Source organism: Falco biarmicus, chromosome 6 (assembly GCF_023638135.1).
Source record: "Falco biarmicus isolate bFalBia1 chromosome 6, bFalBia1.pri, whole genome shotgun sequence".
NCBI lineage: Eukaryota > Metazoa > Chordata > Aves > Falconiformes > Falconidae > Falco > Falco biarmicus.
Genome location: NC_079293.1, coordinates 24,382,377 through 24,407,183, shown reverse-complemented (window position 1 = coordinate 24,407,183; position 24,807 = coordinate 24,382,377). Strand labels below are relative to the sequence as shown.

At 38.4% G+C, this 24,807-nt stretch overlaps 1 protein-coding gene across 1 annotated transcript in view; it reads right to left on the bottom strand.

The window, feature by feature from the left end:
* Positions 1-2,481: 2,481 nt before the first annotated feature.
* TPO (thyroid peroxidase) overlaps positions 2,482-24,807 on the bottom strand; it is a 46,350-nt gene continuing 24,024 nt past the window's right edge. Inside the window, exons 7-13 of the mRNA XM_056343901.1 lie at positions 21,766-22,281; positions 14,505-14,763; positions 13,816-13,986; positions 12,068-12,305; positions 6,633-6,841; positions 5,946-6,116; positions 2,482-2,660 (exon numbers count right to left, since the gene is read on the bottom strand). Coding sequence (XP_056199876.1) covers positions 2,500-2,660; positions 5,946-6,116; positions 6,633-6,841; positions 12,068-12,305; positions 13,816-13,986; positions 14,505-14,763; positions 21,766-22,281 — 1,725 coding nt within the window. The 3' untranslated portion in view covers positions 2,482-2,499. The remainder of the gene's footprint in view (positions 2,661-5,945; positions 6,117-6,632; positions 6,842-12,067; positions 12,306-13,815; positions 13,987-14,504; positions 14,764-21,765; positions 22,282-24,807) is intronic.

Below are 24,807 nucleotides of genomic sequence, written 5' to 3'. Positions count from 1 at the left end.
CTTTGTTCCAGTTTTGCGTCATCTGCAAACTTTCTGAGAGTAAACTCTGCCCCATCTTCCAGATTGTTAACGAAGATGCTAAACAGGACTGAACCCACTATTGGCCCCCGGGGTACACTGCTAGCTTCCTGCTGTTATCTCACCAAAAGTGCAACATGCTGCCCCGTCACTTTCCCAATGTGTCCTTCCTAAAAAGCCTGTATCCATCCATTGCAGCAATCCAGCTGTGTGAGATATCTCACCATGTTTCTGTGATCCCAGCAAGGTCATAGCCTTGTAACTGTGCACAGACTTCTCATCATTCCTCCTGGTTGCTCCCGAGGAATGCATATCTGGGTTACAGTTCACATAATGATAACACTGAAATGGGCATAGCTTTAATTCTTCAGTACGTATGCCTTAGACACCACTTTTTTAGAAGGTTTCACCTTCAAACATTGCCTCTTACTGATGGTACTTGGCTAGGAGCTTCTAGTAAGAAGGTAAAGAGATAAGGAGGTAAAGAATAGCTGCAGCTGCATCCTTGAGTCTAAGAAAGGGGATGGTGTCTTTTAAAGATTTGTCAATATAAATTATAACTAGTATGTAATGACTGATACTCTGCAGTGGCTTAGTTGGCCAATTAATGTCACAATTTCAAATTGACCAGTCAGTTTAAACCACAGTCCTGGCAGAGATACGGTAAAATAAGTCTCATTATTTCTATTAAAGAATGCTAGGGAGACTCAGGTAATCACTTGCCAAATTTAGCCAGTCATTTGTCAGTGAACATTTTCTTCCATAGTTTTAAGCTGTAAGAGAAAGCAATGTATGTCACATTAGCAGAAATTCTTATGATTGATTCCAGAGATTCAACAAACCTAACCTTTAGCATAATGTGCAAGGATGGGCCCACGGAGATGACTAACTCCCCTAGCCCCTGGGGTCTAAAGGAAGACACTAACCTTGTTTGCTAGACACGCAGCAGTGGACTGGGTGGCTGTACCTGCACCCATTTTCTCGAGCTGTCAGAAAGCCAATGAAGCTCTGAAACGCACAATTGACTTGATTTGGGGTAACGATCACTTGGCAAGCAGCACTGACTGTAAGGACTTTCTGTTTCCTCCCTTGAAATATAAAATTTACCTTACATTTGGAGCTGTTTTACGTTCATGCCAGTGCAGTGTCCTCATATAATCTGTCTTTGTTGCACTCAACACCAGTGAGCTAATCTCTTTAAGCTAATCTGAAAGCAGGTTTTTGTCTCTGGATTTAGAGTGGTAAATAAATGTAACCATGGTTGAATGGGTAAAGGAATAAACTGTAAATAAAGATAAGAAACACCTACAAAAAAGGCAGGGGTTTTTTCCCTATTTTTTATGATGTTAAAATATGAAACTCTGAATGACTAGCACCATTCTTTTTTAGTTTTATCCCAGAAAGAGTTGACCCTGAGGATTTGCATTTGCATTTGCTACAGCAAGAGAGAGCTAGATCCTTCTGGCAGCATTCATTGTTGGGAAGGTACTTTCGCTGGTGTGTCTGCCCAGAGGGATGCCAAGTGCTGCTGAGTTAGAACAGTCTCCCGCTATCATCCTTCACTCCTGGGTGTTTGATGTTCTCACACGGCCTCTCTTAACATTTCATTTCAGGGATGAGATCTCACTTGAGGGACGTGCTTAAGTGGTCCAGAACCACAGCTGGAAAACTGACTGGATGCACATCATATCATTGAAAACATCCGTTTGTTTGCAAGAAGGTAATTCCTCCTCCCCCACCCACTACCTCCTCCGCAGAATTATTATCATTCTGTGTTTTCCTTGTGCAATTAATAATAAGGGACAGTGTGATCCCACCTGTCATAACCAAGGTATTTGCTGAAACGGGAAACAAGGAATGTGCCATCAGTGAGATTCAGTCTACTTAGGACTGTGTCATATACAGCACTCAATATGCAAGATTTGAGCACTCTAGACTTTCTGTGCTTCCTTTGGGCACTTTGGTAAAGTAGATATCCATCCACTTGAGTTTGGATTGCAGGTTTTCATGGAGCTTTTGACAGATCTAAGCACTATTTCCCCAGAGCAGGTATTGCTCTGCATCAGTGGGTGACTACACTTGTACTCCCCATCTAAAACTTAAAACACTACACAGCTTCCACACATGCTGAAAAGCTGAAAAAAACAAGAAAATGCATAATTTATGCTAGGTCACATAGATGGAACTTAGTTAAGATTCAGATGCTGAGTTTAGACACTAACTAGGTAAAACTCAGGTAGGTTTGATCCCCCCTGCACATGCATTGTCAGGAAATAGTGGCTTATATATGGTAGGAGTGGAAAATGAAAAGCTTACTTCTGTGTCTGTATTATTTATTCAATACCTTAATTTACTTTACAGAATCTGACTGTATCTTTATGCCCATGACTGCGTAGACATTTTTTTATGTCTGTTAACAGTTCTTTAATAAATGACAATTTTGTGATTTTTACAGCAGTGTAAAACAGAACAGAGAAAGTTTTAAAAGACAGTAGGTTTGCAGGCATTACCAATGCATGTTCTTCCATCTTCTGCCAGCTGGTAAGGGTCAGTATGGAGACATTTATAGCTGCCTTTAGTGTTAATGCATTTAGCAGAGGGAGAGCATGCTGGATTAATTTCATCTTCGCATTCATTGATGTCTGCAAAATGAATACACACGGATCAATAATCGTGACAAATTACAGAGGTATTACTGCCTTCTCATACACACCTTCTAGAAGTATTCATAAACGAAAGGTATTGTACACTTTCAGTGACACACAGATACTGCCCAAGATCCACATTGTTACTGTTTAAAGCACAGAACTGGATTGGTTTGTTTTTTTGTTTTTTGTTGTGGGTTGTTTTGTTTTTGGTTTTTTTTTGCTTTGTTTTGTTTTGATTTGGGGGGGGGGGGGATGTTGTTTGTTTGTAAGCTGGAAATGATGAAAAAAGAAAATTTCATTTTGGTAATCTACCAAAAGCTACAAATGCAATTAGCTGAATTTCAAAAATGCAAACTGTGAATCTGAGAGCTCTTCTTGCATGTGCTTATGTCTTAAGACTGAGTTCCTCTAGAAACTTTCTCCATACTGCGCTCTACAGAGATAGTGAAAATAATAATGCTGACAGTTCTATACGCTTCTAGGCATGATTTTGAGGAGTCAAGGATTCAGGTTAGCTTTGGTTATAAAATTTATAACAGTAATATGTGATATCACTGCAAAGATGGTTGTTTCTAGATGTTATATAAATTCTGTGAAATGACAGTATCCTGACAGAATGGTGAGCAGTTGAACAATTATCTATTGAAAAATGTACATAAAATACATTGTTCCTGAGGCCATTCAAGACCTTTCATATTCTGATCATGTGAGGAAATGGGAGACAGTGTGGAGTGCAGAAAAGAAAGAACTCAATGAGGGGAAGAATAGAGTCTTTTTCATATTTCTGCATCTTTCTTCTTTCTGTGCAATATTTACTTGCAGGTCTGGATTTAGTTGCCTAAAGATAGGTGCCCAGCACTGTTCTAGATAGTTTTCCATTGGTCCCGTGTAATATTTGCCAGCTTGTTCAATATCTCTGACCCATGGTCCTGCGAAGCACTGCGAGCCTGTATGTGGGCAGGCAGCTGAGCCTTCAGTGTCTTCTTTTTTTGGTTATATACCTTATTTTTGGTTTGCTACTTCAGGCTAAGCAGCTTTTTTGGATCAGTACTAGAAACTGACCGCGTAGGAATGATTTACTGACTTCATTTAGTATTGTCTCTCAGACCACTTAGGAAATACCATCTTTGGAAATAGGATCAAACCTGATCCTCTCTTAAATTTTAATACAAAGCAGTAGCTGTGTCCAAAGCTAGCCATCAACTGAGACAATCAACAATTAATAATGCAATGCAAGGAATAATCTTAAAATTCAGAACCTTAAGAAATGCTAACCTTCATAACACCTCTCTGAAGCAGGAAAATAATCTGTTATACAGGATGAAGATAAGTATTACTCCCATCAAGAGTACATTTTGGGTTAACTCCCACTGGCTTCGTCATCATCTGGGAAGGAAAACCTGCACAGGCTTTGCCTGCACTGTAATTCAAATGTGCTATTTCAGCTCTTGTAGATACATAGCCATGCTATCTGTTAACTAGCTAACTTTTCTTTCCATCACTAAATAGTGCATGTCAGATCTTTCCAGCCTACTCTACTATACCAAGAGCGCCATACTTTATTAAAGCACAGTAAACAGAGTTATCTATCAAGAGTAAGATAACACTTAATATAAAGGAAGGTAGAGTAGTCTAGCACTAAATGACTTCCTGAATCAATAGAAATGATTTCTGTCAAAGCCAAAGTTAGTAAGCAGGAATTAACAGCTCTCAGATTCCTATGCTTTTGCCAGCAGGCTGTTCTGTCTTTTCCAGAGCAGCATATAATTTTGAAACCATCTGCAGAAATGCTAAGCTCTATCCTCCTCATTATATTGCTTGACATTCCTAATTTGCTGAACATTTAAAAGAATGGGAACACATTGCAGAGACATGCATGGAACAAAGTGCTTTCTACTGTAAAACTCAAGTAGCATCTGTGTAAGTGGGTTTTGATGGTTTTCTTTTAATAAAGGCGTTGCTTATTTAATATATGCAGCAGCTTGTTTTCCTATAGCAGATATACAGTCTTTTGTTTACATTACTGAACATATTAAAAGAAACTAGGACAAGGAATGATTCATTCATATAAATTATTTATTCAGTTTGCTGCCAGAACATTAATCTATCGAAAAGATTTTATTGTAATTCATTTAACAGCTTTATTTCTTTATATGGTATTTATGTGGGTGGAATTCAATGGATAAATAGGATTTGAATAAAGGAAAGAGCTGCAAATTTCATTTGACTTTTTCCATACCAGGTATACAATTAGAATGAATAGTTTTCTATTCTGCTGTCACAGAAATACTGATAAGCAGACTTTATTGCAGATCAGCTGCAGCACTTGCATTCAAATTAATTTACCACCATCCATATTATAGTCCCAAATATGGCCTTTTCAGGTTTCATTTTCTCTCATGTTATAAAGCTGAGAAGTTTGAGTATGTGTGTGTGTGTATATATATATATATTTATATAAAAATATATACACACACCATTATAAACACACCCAGTTGAAATGTGAACAGCGAATTCATCCTTCATAACTGCAAAGAGTGAAGGTCTTGTAATGAAATACTTGCCACATTCTCTTTCTTCCTATCTATTCTATTCAACAGTAAAAATAAGGCAAAAGGAAGAGAGAAGATAAAAGAGCAATTAAAATTACAGAAAAATATTTCTCTGAAAATGTGCATTAAATATTGAAAGACAGAATCTCTTTGCTGATTTTCACCTGCTCTACTTTTCTACCTGAAGAAGGAATTACTTTGGGAAAATCTTTTCACAGATATTTGGAAGAGGGTGGTTGGAACTGAGGTGATAATTAATTTGATTAATTTCACTTACTCACTTCAGAATTTTTTTTCTTTGTCACTTAACTCATTAAGTTGATACATGAACTACTGGTGCCGAGCTCATTCTGTACCTAGAGCATTCATTGAAACAAGGCTAGAAAAATGAAAACTGTCTGTCTTGTTATGTTGAATTTAGGAGGGAGCAATGTATAATTCTGATTTGCTGCTTTTTTTTTCCTACTGGCTGTTAATAGACTCAATTTTTACTTAATTAAGTAATTTTTAGTGACATTTTCCTATAATCAACTTGATTGCTGAATCAGGATGGGTAGAGATTGAGATAGCAATTCTGGAGCAATGAGAGTTTCACGTTGCCATGTTATTGTACCTATAAACCCAGAAGGTTGACTACAAGAGAACATATGAGGGAGTTCACTTCTGATTACTGTGCTGGACTTTAGCTTCTAGAAAATTCAGAAACAACAACAACAAAAAAAGATACCTATACAAATAGGAGCCTCAAAGTTCCATCCTTTACTTGTGCAGGTTAATTTCTCTTCTCCTTGTAATTGGAATCCGTATTGACACAAGTAAATCACTGTAGATTTTCCAAATTCTGAACAGTAAACAAAATCACCATTTTCCACACTCTTTGGTGTTCCACATATTTCCTCTACAAATAAAAAGACTGTATTACAAGCTTTTAAAAACTTAAGAACTTACCTTCACAAATGGACATTATTCTCCCTTACTGCCATAAATTAACTTCAGTGAAATTACTCACGTTTTAAGGTGATCAAGAATTTAATTGTTCATTTTTGGACAAGATTTTGTATGGAATACCTCCAGATTGAATAATACTTGTAAAATTAGTGTTATCTTCTAACATTATGTTCTGCAGAGGACTTAATTAATATTTTCTAAGAATTCCTGCCCCAATTGCCATAAAGTCTGGATATCTCATAAACGTTTTATGTTACCAAAGTGAAGTTAGCAAAAACTACCTTTTTTTTTACAGAGGAAGTTGAGAAAAAAAGAGAGAAAGACCTAGATAGCATGTGTAAGTGGTGGAAATACTGAAGTTCTGCATCAGACCAGTAACCCAAGACCTGTCAGAACCAAGGTCAATCCTCGAACTGCTGATTACTCTCCCCTCCCATCAGAAAAAGACTGGTAACTACCAGATTACCTTCCTGATAAAATTCTTTCCAAGCCTCTAAATTCATCCCAGGTATATTGTCACAATGCTTAAAATCCTGTGGAAACTTTCCAAGTCGAAAGGCATCTGCTGGCACTTCAGAAATCCCTGTGTTATCACAAATTACGCGGGACAATGAGTGTTTTTTTAGTTCGTGTTTTTGAGCTTCTGTGAAAACGTTATCATCTTCCCACCAAAATCTGGAAAGAGTGATAGAAACATTTGGGAAAGTTCAAATTTGAAGTGCTGATTACTCTTACTTTCACAGTACCCTATGTAAAAAAAACCAAAACTAAGAATTACAGAAAAATGTAGGCGGATACAACAATACTAAAAGTAAACACCATGATCTGCAGACTTATATACCCAGCTTGAAAGCCCCAAAAAGGCTGTGTGTCTGATGTACTAGTCAACTCAGATGATGTGTTAAAGTCAGCTGGTTAAAACTATTCATTATTCACAATTGCAGAATTGCTTTTCATTGATGATACAGGGCCACAAAAAAAGTTAACAATCCTGAGAGGAAAACTTGGAACTAATATGTTTGAACTAGGTGCTTAATCCTATGCACACCAGTATTCACTGTGCACTCATAGACTGTTTTAAGTATAAATTACAGAGTTAAATCTGTAGCCATACCATAGCCGTAGCCAGATCAGGAGTAGCCATAATAGATTTCCCCATACCATAGATTTTTTAGTTCTGCTTGTCATTACTGAATGGTTGCTATGAAAACAGGTATTGTTGAATGCTCCTCTGTTTAATATGGACTTCTTAATTTGCTAAGAAAGCTTTTGATATGCAGATTAATTATAGCAGGAAATTGTAAGACTAATTATGCTTTTGACCATAAAAAAAAGGTAAGATAAGAGGACTGGCTGGAACAGACAGGAGCTGCTTCTTCCAGTTTGTCAGATCAGGAGTATGGTGCCTGAACAGAAGAACTAGCTGGTGCTATAAAGGTGTATCTGTTAAATGAAATTTGTTATACATAATATATATGTGTGCATGCACACATACATATGTGTTCAAAGATTAAAAGAAAGGGAAAGAAAATGCTGGAGAAAAAAAGATGAGGTAAATATATTGTACATAAAGACATGTCATGAAAGGCAAAAATATTTCTGGAGAGTTTGATAGCACATTTGCATTTGTGCATTAAACAGTGTTAAGCACTGCTAAACTGCTAAGACAGCTCCCTATGGTGCTCAGGCCAATGAGGATTTTTCCAAATGCTAGGAGGGATTTGTGGGAACATATCCTAAGACTATTAGCAGTAAAGTATGGATGTGATCACACTTACAAATTGACCTCAGTTTTAACACTTAGATGTCCATAGTACTGAAGGAACAAGGCTGAGGTTTTGAGAAAAGTCTGTGGAATTTGTGTTTAAACTTTTCTGATTGGAACAGCAACGTTGGCTGCAAACCCTGTGCAAACCTGGCATATGTGCAGCATCTTAGGGTTTTTGTGAGCTGCCTGCAACAGTACCATGCAAATGAGATGTCTGATAGTCCAGTGTGCATTCTTGGGACCAGGAGGGCTGCTAGTGTGCCCCAGGGAGGGGGTTTTCAGGGCAAATTAGACCCTGCTGCCAACAGGAGTGTACCAGTTAAGTAAGGTAAGTGCATGTGAAATTTTGGAAAATGGGCTTTATTTGTAAACAGATAGTTACCTACAGCAGGACAATTTGGGGAGAATTCTGTCCTGTTTTGCCTATACTGGAGGAGGAAGCAATCCACAGGACCAGGGACAGAGTGAATGTTTCACACCTCAGCAGCACTGTGACAAGAAATTTAGGAGAGATGGAGGGACTGGAGAGAGAAAAAAAGAAAGATGCCTTCCTCCTACCCCTCACCTGCATACTGTTCCCAAACTTCTCAGAGCATCCTGAATCCTCAATGACCATTCCCAGGCCCTTTCCCATAATCAAAGCCATCAAAGGTTTTGCTCCACTCATCCCTCCTACACCTATAATTTCCCCTTTCACATACATTAAAACCTATTTCACTTTCATCACAAAATTCAGTTTTATCTACACTGCTGAAAAGGCTTCAGCAGAAAATTAGTTGTTAATCTATCCAGCAGAGAGGTATTTACTCTAACAAAGGTTGCTCTAATTGATCTGTCTCAGGTGACCAAAATTTTACAGGTGAATTTTACAGTGTTAGAGTAAAAAAAAAAAGAAAGAAAAAAGGAAAATAAAAAGGTGCAAGCCCCCCCTATGTAAAGAATGACTAAGTCAGCTTCAGTATTTTTCCCAACTATTACAAATTCTGATATCACAAAAAGATTCAGAGTAGGAAGAGACAGAAAGTCAAGGCTGATGGAACAGAAACAATTTGTTTCAGGTGATTAGGCTGAGGTTAAGACAGTGCTTCAGTTAAGTACATTGAAAAAAAAGAAATCCCTTCATGCTTTGTCAGATGACTGACAACAGATTTTAAGACTATGAGCCTTAAAAGGCATGAGCCCACTTCTCAAGCCTGTCAAGGTCCCTCTGGATAGCATCCCCTCCCTCCAGCATGTCAACTGCACCACACAGCTTGGTATTGTCAGCAAACATGCTGAGGGTGTATTCGATCCCAGTGTCCATGTTGCTGACACAAATGTTGAAGAGCACTGGTCCCAGTACAGACCCCTGAAGAATACTACTTGTCAGTGGTCTCCACTTGGACATCGAGCTGTTGACTGCAACTCTTTGAGTGTGACCATCCAGACAATTCCTTAACCACTGAGTGGCCTGCCTATCAAATACATCTCTCCAGTTTAGAGACAATGACGTTGTGCTGGACAGTGTCAAATGCTTTGCACTCCAGGTAGATGAGGTCTGTGGCTCTTCCCTTACCCACCAACTCTGTAACCCCATCACAGAAGGCCACCAAATTGGTCAGGCACGATTTGCCCTTAGTGAAGCCTGTAGAGGAATGAAGCTGGGTTAATTAACATTGATAATATACAACTGTGGGTTGGCTTCAGGGTCGGCGGGTTGGCTGATATAGATAAGGTGCAGCTGTGGCTGGTTCTGGTAAGGGGTAGAGAGCAGCCAAGGAAGAGGTAGAGAGGAAGAAGCAGGAGAAGAGAGAACACATGCCCTGGATGAGGTGAGATGAGGAGAAGGCAGCAGAGGGACTGTATGAAGAATATGCTGGTATGTGATGGTAAAAGACCTTGTTGCAGCTTGATGGTTTTTGTGTTGTGACAGGAAGCCCTGTTGTCTGTCACCAACCACCTCCTTATTTTCCATGTGCCTTAGTATAGTTTCCAGGAGGATCTGCTCCATGATCCTGCCAGGCACAGAGATGAGATTGATCAGCCTGTAGTTCCCCAGGTCTTCCTTTTTATCCCTTGTTAAAAATGGGGGTTATGTTTCCCCTTTTCCACTCAATGGGAACTTCACCAGAGTGCTGGGACTTCTCAAACATGATGGACAGTGGCTTTAGCCACTTCATCCACCAGTTCCCTCATGACCTGTGGATGCATCTCCTCAGGTCCCATGGACTTGTTCAACTTCAGGCGTTCTTCATTCTCCCAGTCCATGCCTTTGCCTTCTGCAGCTTAGGCAGTGTGGCTGGAGCACTTGTTGGTGAAGACAGGCGAAAAAGTCATTGAGCACCTCAGCCTTTTCCATGTTCCAGGTGAACATGTGTCTGCCTCCTTCTGTAGAGGGCCCACATTTTCCTTAGTCTTTATATTATCATCGATGTACCTATAGAAGCTTTTCTTGTTGTGCTTGATTTCTCTAGCCAGAATTAATTCTATCAGGGCTGCAGTTTTCCTAACTTGATGCCTGGCTGCTTGGACAATTTCTCTTTATTTCTCCCAGGGTATCTGTCCTTTCTCCCACCCTCTACAGGCTTCTTTTTTTGTGTTTGAGTTTGTTCAGAAGCTCCTTGTTCATCCATGCAGGCCTTCTGGTGTTTTTGTAGTGCTAGCAGTGCAGATGGAAATTACACCCAACACTTTCTTTGACAAGGCACTGCAATGAATGTTAGACTTTTCCATTTACTTACTGTGTGACAACTATAACACATTGTTACATACCTAACATTTCTTTAGATAGTTCCTTTAGTATTAATGACAGAATACTGTTCCACATTTAAGTCAGCTGGCACAAGATTTGTGGCAGAAACTCCTGGAATTCTTCCATTACTAGGTCTCTCTTCTTCTCAATTTAGAGTTAACAAATTATGCTTAAGTTTGTTTAATAATAGTAGTATTATAAGACACTGAATAATAAGTAGTATTGTGAGGCACTGATGCATGGAAACAAGGCTGCAAGGACCTCAATAGATTTTCCTTCCCCAGAAAGGGTCAAGTATGCCTGTACAATTCGGAGGAGTTTCAACCACATTTTTAACACAGCTGAATGGAACGTTTGTTGTCTATACAGTTTATGCTAATAAGATACCACCTTTATGATTAGCATTGCTTTTTCCTGTAAGCTAATTAATTAACATTTTTTAAAGTTCAGATTTAAATTTTGCCTCAGATGCTTATTTACATAATGGTTTCTTTCCACAACAGTGACTTATGAGAGCAGCTTAAAGGTGAGCGTAAGGACCAGATGTACTTAAAACACCACTGCTAGCATGGTGTGAGCAGTTTAAAATTAGTCTTCTCATGAGATTTGAAGTTACTGCCACAAATACATGATGAAAATAAGAAAAAGGTTGGTTTTATAATTACTTCAGTAGCTGAAGCAAGGTATAAACTGCATCTTGCATCCCTTTGTGACCTGAAGCTGCATTTCTGCTGCCTTGCTGGTGTGGAGGGTTCTACTGGCACAAGATCCTGGTGACAGCTGTGCAGGGTTGGGTGATGGGACATCCTATGCTGTGTCCAATGAAGCAATTCTGGGAGCAGTCTGCAGTTCCAGTTCATCTAAGACCAGGTACATGGGTTTTTTTTATCAGCTCTAGGAAGCCTAAATTATAGTCCTTTGCCTATCCCTTCTGACTTTGCTGTGGTTGCCATGGAAAATGGTGAGGTTCTTCCAGTTCCTGAGCTCAGTCCAGCCCTCAGGGATGGGATAGCTAAAGCCTGCACAGTACTACATCCATCCACACAGAGATTAGCTGACCCTGCCACAATTAACTGCTGGTGGCACCTTGCATTTCCACCAGGAGTACAAAGTTGGACATCTCAGTACCACAGAAACAATACCCATGACATCTGGAATTCACGCTATATACAGACCAAAAAAGAATAAGAAAAAGCTCACCCAACAAAACTAAAAGAGGTAAGATAGAAACATGGAAGTGGCAGGGAAAATTATTCAACTTAAATTATGTTTAAAACATATTTGAGCCATATTCTTTTATGTCCTGGGAAGTATCCTCACATATCTCTAAAATATCCATTGCTTGTTTTTGTTTTTGTTTTTTTTTTTAACTCAAATGTTTTGACAGCATGAATAAACTCACCGGTCACCATCCCTTAGTGCTTTCATTTGCTTTCCAATTATACATGCAAACAGGGGACCAGTTCTAGCATCTGGAAGAAAGTCTTCTACCAGGCCACCAAGCCAAACATCAATATTGTTAGGATTATGGTACAGTTCCATTATTTTTTCAGTGATGTTATGGTTGGTGATTACTGTATTCAGCTCAGTGTGAGTTTCCAGTTTTGGTAAGCCACAGAATTCTCGCCAGTCATTATAACCTGTATATATTATGTTAAAAGAAAGATTAGACTTGACTGGAAAGCATGGTATATGAAATTAATAGATTTATAAGCACTACATTCTGACAACATTAATCATAGTCATAGACAGTTATGTCTCAGAATAGGCTTATTGGTTAAATTGATCAGGGAAATGATGTCAGGATCTGAAAATACAGGCTATGCAACTGCACATGATTTTCATGAAGGAAAACAAAAGTTTAAAATAATTCTCCCATATTTAAGCAATGAAAACATGATAATAGATAATAGTAGCATTCACTGTCTTGAGATTTCCAGACTGGGAACACAAGAGTTAGATGAAGAGTGGGCAAGAAGTAACCTGAATGAAGTCAGTAACTGAAGCACTTTACTAAGGAAAGTATCCTAGGGCACATGTCTAGCTCTCTGGAAAATAGATTTCTTTTACATCATTGGATTTAAACTCTCCTGCTCCCAAAAATCTTTAATTTCTGGTCTGGGAGATCAAACCTCCATTTCCACTCTTGGGTAGCTGAGAGCTTTAAAGTCCAGGACAGAGTCAGGCTTCATTTCTGCTGTCCAGAGCCAAGACTTGAGCATTCCTGGCTGCGGAGTCATGCAGGAGAAATGGAGAGAGTTGTCACCCAGAGACATAACGCTATGTGACAGTCAGTCGGGCCTGCCTCCATGGGTGAGGACACGGGGCTCAGAGTGCAGAAGGGCAGCCATGGTTGTTGCTAAGTCATGCAGACAAGTGGTCTGTTCAGGCAGGGGGTCAGGGCACAGTTTTAGAAACTAAAAATAAAGAGGCCCTGTCTGCTATGCTGAGGATTGCTTCCCCTGGTCTCAGAAGCTGTGGCATGTTTGGGAGAGGTATTTACACAGAACTGGGAACCTACTGTATTTTTTAACAGCTGATGCTATCAAATTGAACCAAGCTCAAGCAGTCTTCCCCTAAGCTGGTGCACCCATGGCCCCATGGGCTAATGCGCCTTGACTCAGTCTCACCCTAGGCTGACTAGAGTAAGAGATCTAGTGCAACAAGCAAGCACAAACATGTACTGTTTCTCAAAATTAGGTGTACACCTAATTAAGCCATCTACACCACTTCTGGAGACCTCTCAACACCTCCTACGGTCAGTAGAGCTGATGAGGTTGTCTAAGTTGACCTGATCCACAGGCTGGGGGCAGCCTGCCGGTGGCAAGTAGCTGCTGCAGGCAGAAACTCCACTTCTCTGAAGCTGGTTCCAGCAAGAATGAGCCTCAGGTACCTACACTGAGCACACCCAGATCCACTCGCTACTACTGTCCTTCTCGATGCCAGACTTCATGGACTATTTCAATTTCAAGTGCTGTGGAACATTTTGTTTCCATCAAAGTTAGAACTATTAGCAGTTTACATTTTAAAAGACTTAAGTTACTTTTCTGATCACCAAAGCTATTAATTAACAGTTTACAATTACAGCCCAAATATAAAAGGTTATTGTTAGTTACCAGTTGGAAGAAAATTCAAGGAAAATCAATAGACCTGGGAGTCCGTGATCACGGCCACGCTGTAAATTTAATGATGCTAAATCAAGTGAACCGTTATTGGACAACACAAACAGTTTTTCTGTTAACTCCTCATTCAGCAGTTGATCTTGCACCTGCAGTTTTGCTGAATGTGCTAGAAGACCCCTTAGTAAAGGATCCAAGCCTCCTTTAAACACAAAAATAATATGTTACAGCATATATAAACCATTATAACTTTCTTCACAATGTGAATGCATGTATGCTTCTATGTTTTTTAAATGTTGACCGCATAGGTTTTCTACATTCAAATGCATGCAAAAATCTCCTTCAGGTTAAAATAGAATAACAGCGCTATGAAAAGGCTCCACCTTCTTCTTTAGGTGTAAGAAAATATGCAACCTGATAATACATTCATCCACATTTAAAAAAAAAAAAAAGAAAAAGAAATATCTTCATCATCATTCAACAGTCATCAGTCTACTCTCAGTCTGCCAGAGTGGTTTAATCTAGAGAGTAGCTTTTGTCAGACTCGGACAACTATTTAATTCATAATAATTTTCTAGTTCATGTTAGCGTTCTGGAATTTGTTCAACAACTTAAATCAGTGATGCAATCAAATAAATGTTCCTGTTCCTAATTCAAAATAAGTAAGTGCAAAAAAAGTTGCAATATTCCAGAAAAAAGCCAGTTTAAGTAAAACCATACCTTCTTTAATGAGCCTCCAAGGACTAAAGAAAGCTTCATGCAAATGGAGATTTGGGAGTTCTGGATCATATAAATACTGTGCATTCAATCGCCTTACTATTGGTTGGATTGTTGCATGACCAAAACGAAAAGCAGCTGTTGAAAATACATTAGAAACTGTAGGATTGACTGTGGGATCATAACCTGTATAAAGGCCAATATACAGTTTAAAAGCATCTGGACCAATGATTTTGGGAATGTAATCTCTTAAAGTAATAATCTGAAAGAAAAGAAAAAGAAACATTTATCATTCTGTGTTTTTGTAGACAAATAGTAATGATTCCCAGGTGCTAAAATGCCTTTTTCTTCACTCATCCATGCCCAAGCATTTGGCATGACTAAAAGCAGTATTAGCCAGTAAAAAATATTGGACTTATTTTTGCAGTAAGGAGACAAATGGCTACAGAGAATCAGTGGCACAGCTCAGTGCAGTGCAACAGTCAGGCCCCTGTTAGCTCCTACCATAAATGCTAGACCAAAGCCTCCTGAGCAGAGATTACCAGTATTGCTCACTTACAATCCATGGATTAATCCAGCTCATGGGAGGTGTGCTAAGATTTAAAGCCTTGATTGTGATGGTGTAAATTATAATGCCCTTAAAAATGGCAATGAAAGCATGAATTACTATAGAATCTTTCAAGAATGGCTGTTGATATGAAGAAATTCTATTTTCAGACATATATTTGTGACACAAATTCTCTTTACTAAATATTTGACATGACCAGGCTTTAAAATACTGCTGCCCACAATCCCCTGGTAGACATTTTATGCTAAACTCAAGCCAATTTATAGACTCCTAAAAAACACACTTCAAAAATGAAAATGCTGATAAATAGCTTCTGTCAAATGCTTTTATAATGTAATAGCATTACAGCTGCACGAAAAAAGCGTATGAGTAATCATGACCAAAAAAAAGGGGGAAAATAAATAAAATGAAAGTGCATTATAGATTAAAGATGCTGAACTCAATAAAGTATAATGGGATGAATACAAAGCATAATGAACTCAGTAAAATACCTTATAGATTCAATATTTTGTGCAATAAAATATACAGACAAATGTACTATGAGCTTGATATAGTGCATATTGAAAAGCCAGTTGGCATCAAATGACCTTATGAAAAACCTGTCTTTATTTTAGGCACAGCACAGAGACAAGGAAACCTCTCCAGAATTTGCTCACTTTTCTCAAAAGGGAGAGGTAACAACCTCTTTGTGTTTTCAGGTTAGGTCATGCAGTGAATGAAATATTTGAAAGACAATAGATTAGATTTTTTTTTTTTTACAGCTTTTAAAATTTTTAAAATTTTTTAATGTAGCATATGAGGAAAATGAAATAATTGCTAGAAATTAACACTGACACTGTCATTGTGACGTTAACCTTTTGCTACATTCACAAAGGTTTTGCAAAGCAACAGTTCTTTCTAATTTTAGATTCAGAGGTAGTTTTTACAAGCAAAGACTTTAAATAGGACTAGGTTCGCCATGGACTCAAACATCCTGATATGGCCATAATTTTTTTGGCTCATTGTAAACGAAATCCCAAGCTAAGCTGCTCATAAAGGCCAAATTCCCTGAAGGAGCAGACAATTCAGATTTTTCATTTGCTACAGAGGCAAGTTCTTAATTTCTTGGTGTGGGAAGAGGAATTGCAGTTTCAAAACATGAAAATTAAAAGACTAAGGGTATAGAGGGGCCTTATGCCTGCCTTGAGCTAGGAGAGGCATCTCTGTGATGGAAACTTCCAATGGCTAAATAAGGTTCCATCACGTAGAGGTGTTTTTTAAACAATACTGACTAAGGTGATACTGCCAGAAAGAATCTGGAGTCTGACAAAGAACGACATCTAAAGCAGCATCCCGTATTTGCATGGTCTCTGAATGTATCTTGCCTGAATTTCTCTGTGTGAAGTCAAGGAGAAGCTTGATTCAAGTTCTCGTAACTGACACATACATGTGTTCTAAAGAAGGTGAAAACAGTTGAGAAACATCAACATTATTTTTGTTAAAATTCTTTTGCATGCACTCCTTTTCATATTTGACATAGATAAGCACAATATTTTATTTCAATAAAGTGTTCCTTCAACAACTGAGATTCTCCTATGGAAACAAAGGAACGTGCTTGTCCAAAAATATGTCAGTAAACTCAGAGCCACAAAGGGGCTATATGGAAAGGAATCACAAATAAGTACAATGAACTGCTATACCATTTACTACTTACTTTGAGTCTATTTATGAATAATAAGTTAACTTTCAGGTGTTTGCAGCAGCAAAAGGGACTTATGAGGATGTAAAGAGTCTGAACCTGGAAGGTACTGTGTGGTCTTAACTCCTTGTGACATTTATGAGATCAGTGGTAATTCAAGCTCCTCTTAGGATACATTCAGCACCTCACAGCATTGACTCCAAGCTCTATAGAAGCCTCATGAAGAAATTAGTTTTAATCAATAATGTTGATATTCCTACTGCCTCATGTCATGGCCGTCATTGTTTCAACAGTATAGTTCATGAAAAATTATGACAAATGGGCACTGTCTTTTAAACAGAAGCTCATATGCTCAATGTTTAAATGACTTTAGTAGTCTCTATCACCGAATAGTAACAGAGCAGTTAAGAGTATTTAGATGTTATTCATTTAGTCATATCAGAGAAAATAATATTGATTTCCTAGCAATTAAATCAATTGGTCAGTATCTAGACAGAGAATCTGATGAATAACAAGACTGTCAGAAAAGGCTTTGTACAGTTTTTACATCATATCAGGAATCACACATGTGTTGTTTGTAGAAAAGTAACTGAATCCTGACCTGAAAACACAATAATACTCCAAGTTAAACAGGCTGTTAGCATGAAAGGCATCCCTCTTATCCAGAAGGCAGAATTACAACAGGGGTTCCCAACTGTCCTTACGAACTTAGCGAGCATCCTGGCGAGGTTTGCCTCCAGACTGGGCCATGTCCAGCAAATGTCAGCCATATGTGAGGTATTTTGAAACAGGTCACATAATTTCAGATTATTTTTGAGAAATTTTTGTTCATGTTAAAATCTATTTCAAATTAGGTGCAAAAGATACAGGAATTCATATCACTTCTCATAAGGTTCAGCAGACTTTCCTTGCCAAAACCTCTCCAGTATTTTCCAAAGTAGTTGTGACTGGGGCACAATGGATGGAAAAGGAAAATGAAGAAAAAGGCTGGAAGGGAGAGTAAAAATGTGTGAGCTGTCATAAGTAAGGCCAAGAGTGCAACTTGCCTTTGGCACTGGCAAAGGAATAGTATCTCACTGAGTTAGTGAAGAGGCAACTAAATGAAGCTCCTGTACTTGGGAGAGATTGCAGAAATAATAGAGAACAACCAAACATCTTTAATTCATTAAAGTGCTATGCACAGTTGGTTTGAAGTTCTCACTGCAAATATTAAAGGATTTACAGCTGATGTAGAAGTCCTAAATTTTTATGTAAAGGATGATGGTATGTGAGTTCAATTTTTAATTAAAAATGAACACATCATTATGGTTCTGTTAATAGTCTGAACTATGCTCTTTATAAACATGAGTTATGACACTGTGCAACACATACTTTTTAATAATACCTATTATCTATTTCTTCTTTATAATTTCATAGTTTAAACTCTGAGAGGAGTTATCTAATCATCTAATTTCACAAACAAGTTTCATCCAAGTTGGCCATGTTGAACCAAATAACTGTAGTTAATGTATGTCAGCCTCAGAAGAAATCCACTTTCAACCCATGCCTTGGATCATGGCAGAGAGGTAGGGATGCAAGATGTTCAGAGAAGAAGATATGAAAGGAAGTGGAAAACCACCTATATACATGCTGAAAACTAAAGGCGGTTGTCAGCTACAATTGGGATCAACTGGTGGTATCACCATGAATTCAAAGATGATTCTCTGGTACTGTAATAAATCAAAGAGAATTTGATTCAGATTGATCTGCAAAACTCCCGCTTCACTCTGACTAGAGGCCATCACCCAGCTTTCACAACTTAAAATGGCACATCAGGGGAAACAGTCTCTGGAAGACACATCACGTGTGCGTGCAATTTCATTCTGCAAACCATGTATGTACAAAACAGTAATATGAAGATTGCAACAGTTTCATAATTGAGCATTTTTTCCTGTTTTGTCTACACTATTTGTTTAAAATTTTAGCTATTTTCTTTTGAATACCTTAAAAGGAGGAATTCCAATTTTCTTTATCCTGTTTTCTCATGTCAAAACAGTAATAAGCAAAAAAAAAAAAAAGCAAAAAAAAAAGTAATAAGCAAAACAAGCAGAGAGTTTCATTTCAGTTGATGTCTTTTTGCACAAAATACTAAGTAAATCAGGGCATGTATTTTTATCACTGATTACTGTAGTGTTAATACTTTATTGTTAAGCATGTGACACTCCCATAAAATACAAGGGGAGAGGTAACCACTGTCATGGCTTATATAACCTACTGTTCATCAGTGAAACATGTCTACAATATAACCAAAAAAATCTGGGTTTTCCAGGATATCAACAGGCAATTGCTATGTTGGATAACTTTGTCAAGTTTCTGTTCTTGAATGCTTGTCACTAGAGATACTTATGGTGCCAAAAAAGCATCCAGGAGGAGAACTATGCTCTAGAGGTATATTTTTTTCATTCTCCTTATTCTAGAAAGAAGGGAAGGCTTTTTGTTCAATTCCCTACAATTATACACCCACAGGCAAAAATTATGCAAGAAAGTATTAATTCCAAAAAGAGAGAATTTTAGCAATGTATAGCAACTGAAACAAAATTTTATAGTGGAAATCGCAAGGTAACTTCAACTAGAGCCGTCATTAATGTGCTGGTTAGCATACCACATTAATAGAGATACTCCAATTATCTCTCTTGAATTAATGTCTCTAAACCAGCTAGATATAACTCAAACGCATTTCTAATGAGCCATAAGCAAATCTCATTAGTCTGTGATACTGGCAGAGATAATGAGTATCCCAGATTCATGCAGTGTATTGCCTTGCACAAAGTGTTTTCTTTCAGGCCCCAGCATTAGAGATGTAAATCAGAAGTGTATGAACACACAGAGGCCTAATTTTGGATTTGCACTTTTCTTCTAACAAATATTAACAACCTTTCTGACTTGTCAATGTCATCATTTTAATGCAAACAGCACATTTACAGCAGAGGAGCCGATACAGTTAATGTAAACAAAGTATATAAATAAATAAAAAAAAAAAAAAGAAGCCAGACTTTGCAAAAGGACTTACTGAATACAGTTAAATAAAGTATGTTACTTTTCTGAAGTTATCTGGCTTTAAGTGCAAATAACAACAGGCCAGAGAACACAGGTGGTCTCTTAAAGGAAATGTTATGCATATTCTGCTGACTAAAATTGTGGCAGAAGAAAGAAAAAATGTTCTATCTGAATAGTGAAATTTTCCTCCCTCCTCCCCCAATTTAACTTCAAAAAAAGTCGTCTCTTGGCACTAAAAAAGTCTGCTTGTAAGAATCTGAAAGCATAGGAAAGTCCCCTAGCCTTCAGTTTCTTCTGGTCCTTGATATTGCTTACCCAGTATTATGGATTATAATGGACAGACTGAATAGCCGTGTCTCAGGTTGTCTGACTAAAGGTGAATCTCCACATATGCAAGTGCCTTTGTGAAGCTTCAAAGAGCAGTGTCAGCTAGAGCAACGTGAGTAACCAAAGCATTGAAAAGGGGCTCACAGGATCCTCCATTCCCCAAGGCCACCAGAGAGAGTGGCCAGACCCCAAGCCCAGGCGTGAAACCTGCCAAGAGCTAACGAAAGGAACTGTCTCCCTGACATCACACAAGCTAAAGGGGTGATTGCCTGCAGGGGTAGGAGCCATGGGGTGCAGGGAGGGGGTGATCTGAGGGGACTGTATAGGAACTTCATTCATGAGAATGTGTGAAACACTACAGGGTACTCAGGGAAAGGACTGAAGGTGGGAAAAAGGAGAGCTCAAGGTGGACTGGGGACAAACGAGCATGGGAAAACAGAGGGAAAAGGGGATAAAAGGGGTTGTTTGAGTGTGAAGAGTTCTCACTCAGCCCTGTGCTTGATCTCTGAAGTTTAAGCTATATTCTTCTGAAATCCTATTTCCAGTTACCCCTTTATGGATGTACTCTCTATTCTGAGTGTGTGTGTGTCATCACTAGTGAGTTTCCAGCCAGATCAGAGAAGATGAGCAGCATAAGAAATGTGAGGACCTGTAAAGAGAGTGAGTGGGATCCTGAGCCTCGGGCTTGTGGAGTCAGACCCGCTCTGGTGCCAGCCCCTGCGCAAGGCTGTCCAGAAGAGCTCCACATTGCCTGTGCATGTACTTCACTAATGGGCTTCCAGCTGAGCAGCCACCGAGAACACGGGCCAGGCTATGTGTGCCATTTGTGTTCATGTGAGTGCCAGCAAAGCTGCTGCTTTTGGTGTGTGGTGGTTGGTTTGGCCTGGGGTGGGTGTGTGTGTGTGTGTGTCTGCGTGTGTGTGTGTCTGGGTGTCCCCACACTGAATACCAGAACTGTGAGGAAAAAAGTACTTAAGGCCTGCATAGCTATTATAGGAGGAAAAGGGAAAAAAAAAAAAAAGAAAAAAAAAAAAAGAAAGAGAAAGGAAAATGCAGACTAGAAACAGGTTTTCATGTTCTCAGTCTAATACAAATACTCTTACAGACTCCTTCCCCCACTCCCTGACCCACCCCACCCCACCCTTCCCATATTTATTTTTCTTGCCAACACCTGTCAAGAATAGCCTTGAATTTTATGCATTAAATCTTCATTGAGAACTTCATAGGCATTTTTACACCGGGAAGTTAATTTATATTATACCTACAAGAAAGTATTTTGAACACTATGTAAATATAGAGACTAATTGTTTCCTTTACCAAAAAAAAAATCTACAAAGAAATGCATCTGAAAAGGCCCCTGCAATAGACTAAAAAAACACTGGAGAAGCCCATGGAAAGATGTACCAGAGTAGAAACTGCCATGAAAATCAAGAGCACTGAAGGGTCTGGACAAGATACGGACCAGGACATTGCATTCAGAAAAGTGGAAAATGGAACAAACTTCAAACATGTCAAATTTGAAGTGCAGAAACAGGTGGCAAAGAAAAGATAACATGATCTTAAAAGCCACTCAGAGAAGCATAATTGAAGTTTTGTGATCACTTCTGTTCTAAGATATTCACTGCAACGTGTAGATAAGCAAATAAGAAGCCAACCTGATGCAGAGCACCAACAATCTTTCGTGCTTCTTGGTAGACTGTCTCAGCGCTCCAGTGGCTGTTGATGCTTTTGAGGGCTCTGGCCAGACGATTGTGCTCTCTCAGCCACAGCGTGTGCATAGCTGCCAGAGACGTGACCTCGCTGGATCGGCTGTCCCCAGCCATAAAGCATTCAATCCTTTCACCTTCGCTTGTGTTCAAGTCTTGTGCACAAGGTGATGGGATCTGGTCTGTAAAAGGCAGGTATTCCCGATGGTTATCGTAATATTTAATATTTACTCTAAGAAGGCCTTCTTTGCTTGTTAAGTTCCTCAGTTTGTTTTCAACCGCAGGGGTACTGCCATAGACAGTAGAAGCATCAAGGAAAGAAGTCAAGCCATTGATTTGTTGTCTTGAATTTAGTGCTGTTAGATTTCCAAAAAGAATATCATGATCACCAGTGATGCACGCAGGAGATGAGCGGTAGAAGGGCAGGCAGTCCAACCCTGTAGATAATCTATCATTGGTGGTCACCTGCATTAAAAAAAATATGGGTATTTTCTGAAGTGAAGATAACAGTTGTGGATGTTGAATTAAGGCTTGTGTAAATATTTCCATCCTCTGTCTCCATTTTCAGTTGTTCATATCTCAACTACTGGAGCGACCTAACCTAAACCTGTAGAGATTGTTTTCCTTCAGATTTAAGCAAAGAGGTGATTCAACAATAGTTAAGCAAAACCAGAAATAAACCCCAAAACCTTTACTCTGTCATAAAAGCACGCTACAGATGTTAACTCTTTTTTCACAGACCTACACCTAAATTAGCCTGGCTTCACAATCAAAATTTATCATGAAATGTATCACAGTGAAGGCATGAACATCTGGTCAAATTATGTTCTACTGGAAACCAAATTAAATGGCAGGTTACACGTATACATAAAAAGGCAATGAAGAGTTTCAATGTCTGCAGCAGTATGCTGTAAAAACTTTGTTTCAATACTTAATTCTAATCCAGTTTCCTAATTAAAAAAAGTCATATTGTAATTATTCACTCTGCTTTCTGCCAGCCCCCCACAATACTTCCCCCAGATCACTGTACAGCAAGTGTCTTACAAGTATGAAGTTCTGACTATCTTTATAAAAAGCAAAGGCTTCTCACAACCTTTGCCAAATGAAAGACTTCCCAGTCCTTGATCAGTTTCATTTGCACACAGCTGAGAGACCAAGGTCAAATACTAACCCAGCATGTGTGTGCTAGTCAGCAAGGATATAGGCTGAACCAGCCTGGCATTTGGTCAGCTATTCCAAACATAGGTAATGGGCATGAGAGAGACATGTGGGAATCATCAAATGAGATCCTGGGATACAGGTAAGAGTATTAGGAGAGAATAAAGCCCAAACCAGACAGGTAGAACGTTTCTCACAGGAGAGCACTGAGAATAATTCCGGAATAACTTTGGATGTGGGGAGGGCAGCAGACTTGTTGAAGGAGGAAAAAAAGGAAGAGGAAGAAAGGTTTTATTTGCCTTTTAGGATATCCAAGGGAAAAGCTCAGACCATCAAGTCTATTTCAAAGAATGGAGTTCATCACTAAAACAAAAACTGTCTTCTTTAAAAATTATTAAAATCTCTCTGTGTTGTCTAATGCACATTTGGCTTTATGAACATTCTTTTTCTGAAAAGCACATTATTTCTGAATTTGAACAGTACTGCATTGTGCACCAACAATGAGACATAACAGTCTGTCGGTTCAAAGAGTTTAAAAAAGATTGACCTCAACTAGAAGTGTTATAACAATCATGGAGTATGAGTTTGAGGGAATATAAATCTAGGGTGTTCTTATCAATTGACCAACATGAAGTAGCTACAGATAACACTTACTAAAGCTGCTGAAATATCCCAGAAAAAAATAATCTTCAAACATCTCTCTAAGAGAAAATAAATGTTTTGTGTAGACACCTGAGCTAACCCTTCTTATTTGTGTTCTATCTGTTTGCCTTACATGTTTCAGAAGTCTGGCAGAAGACAGGGAACACTGCATATATTATACAAAATGATGAAATTTCTTCGTTCATCTATTAATATAGGATCAGTCTGTGAAGACAGAATAGTCATTAAGTCGGGGTTGAAAGAAACAAGGCAACTTCGGAATGGAATTCAAGAGCATCCTAAAAAAAATCGTTACCTCATTTATTATACCAAGTAAAATATTCTTACTTCTGATACCTAATGACAATAGGGATGGATACCAATGAAGCGTTTAGGTTAAGAAAGGGTATAATTTGTTTTTCAAGTTTAGTTTGGTAAAGAAATTCTACCAATATTTCTTCACTGCCTAAGTTTTAGCAAGTCAGAGTAGGTTATTTTTGAAGGAAATATGTAATTTCATTTTCTTTTTCTTTCTTTCACTGATTTCTGAAATCAGTAATTTCTCTGTCTGGTGTTTTCTCTTTAGTATTTGTCTCTATTATTAAGTGTTTTGCTATTTGTGTGGCTTCTTTTTCCCTTTAGCTGATAATGTAAGCAGGAAGCTCATCTCATGCTACAAATACCTGCACTTGACAGCCACAGCACTGTATGTGTTTGAGTGCCTCCTGCTTCTAGTTATCAGCAAAACCTGGAATAATTCAGGTATCACTGGGAAAAAAAAAATATATGAGACACCATTAGGTTGTTAAACAGCAAGGCTTACAACAAAACATATCAACAGTGAATGAAGTTCATACAGAATAATCTTTAGTTAACTGTCTCTGCAATTTCAATTCAAACCATTCTGTGCCCCTGTGGAGAAAAACAGCCATAATGAGCATTAAGGGACTGGTGGAACTGCATAATGCAGTCCTTTCCCTTTTCATGGGATAAGTAGTGTGCAGCCAGCAGCTGAATATGCAAATGAGAGGTTCCTTACACTATTCAAATGACATAAAAAATAATCTGAGAAGAAAAAAAAAAAAGACTCTTTTCTGCTGAAAGGCGTACAGAATCATATTTTTTTTTCCAAAACTAATGAATAATATTTATATGATTTTTTTCTCTGCCTTCCATAATTCTAGAGGGAAA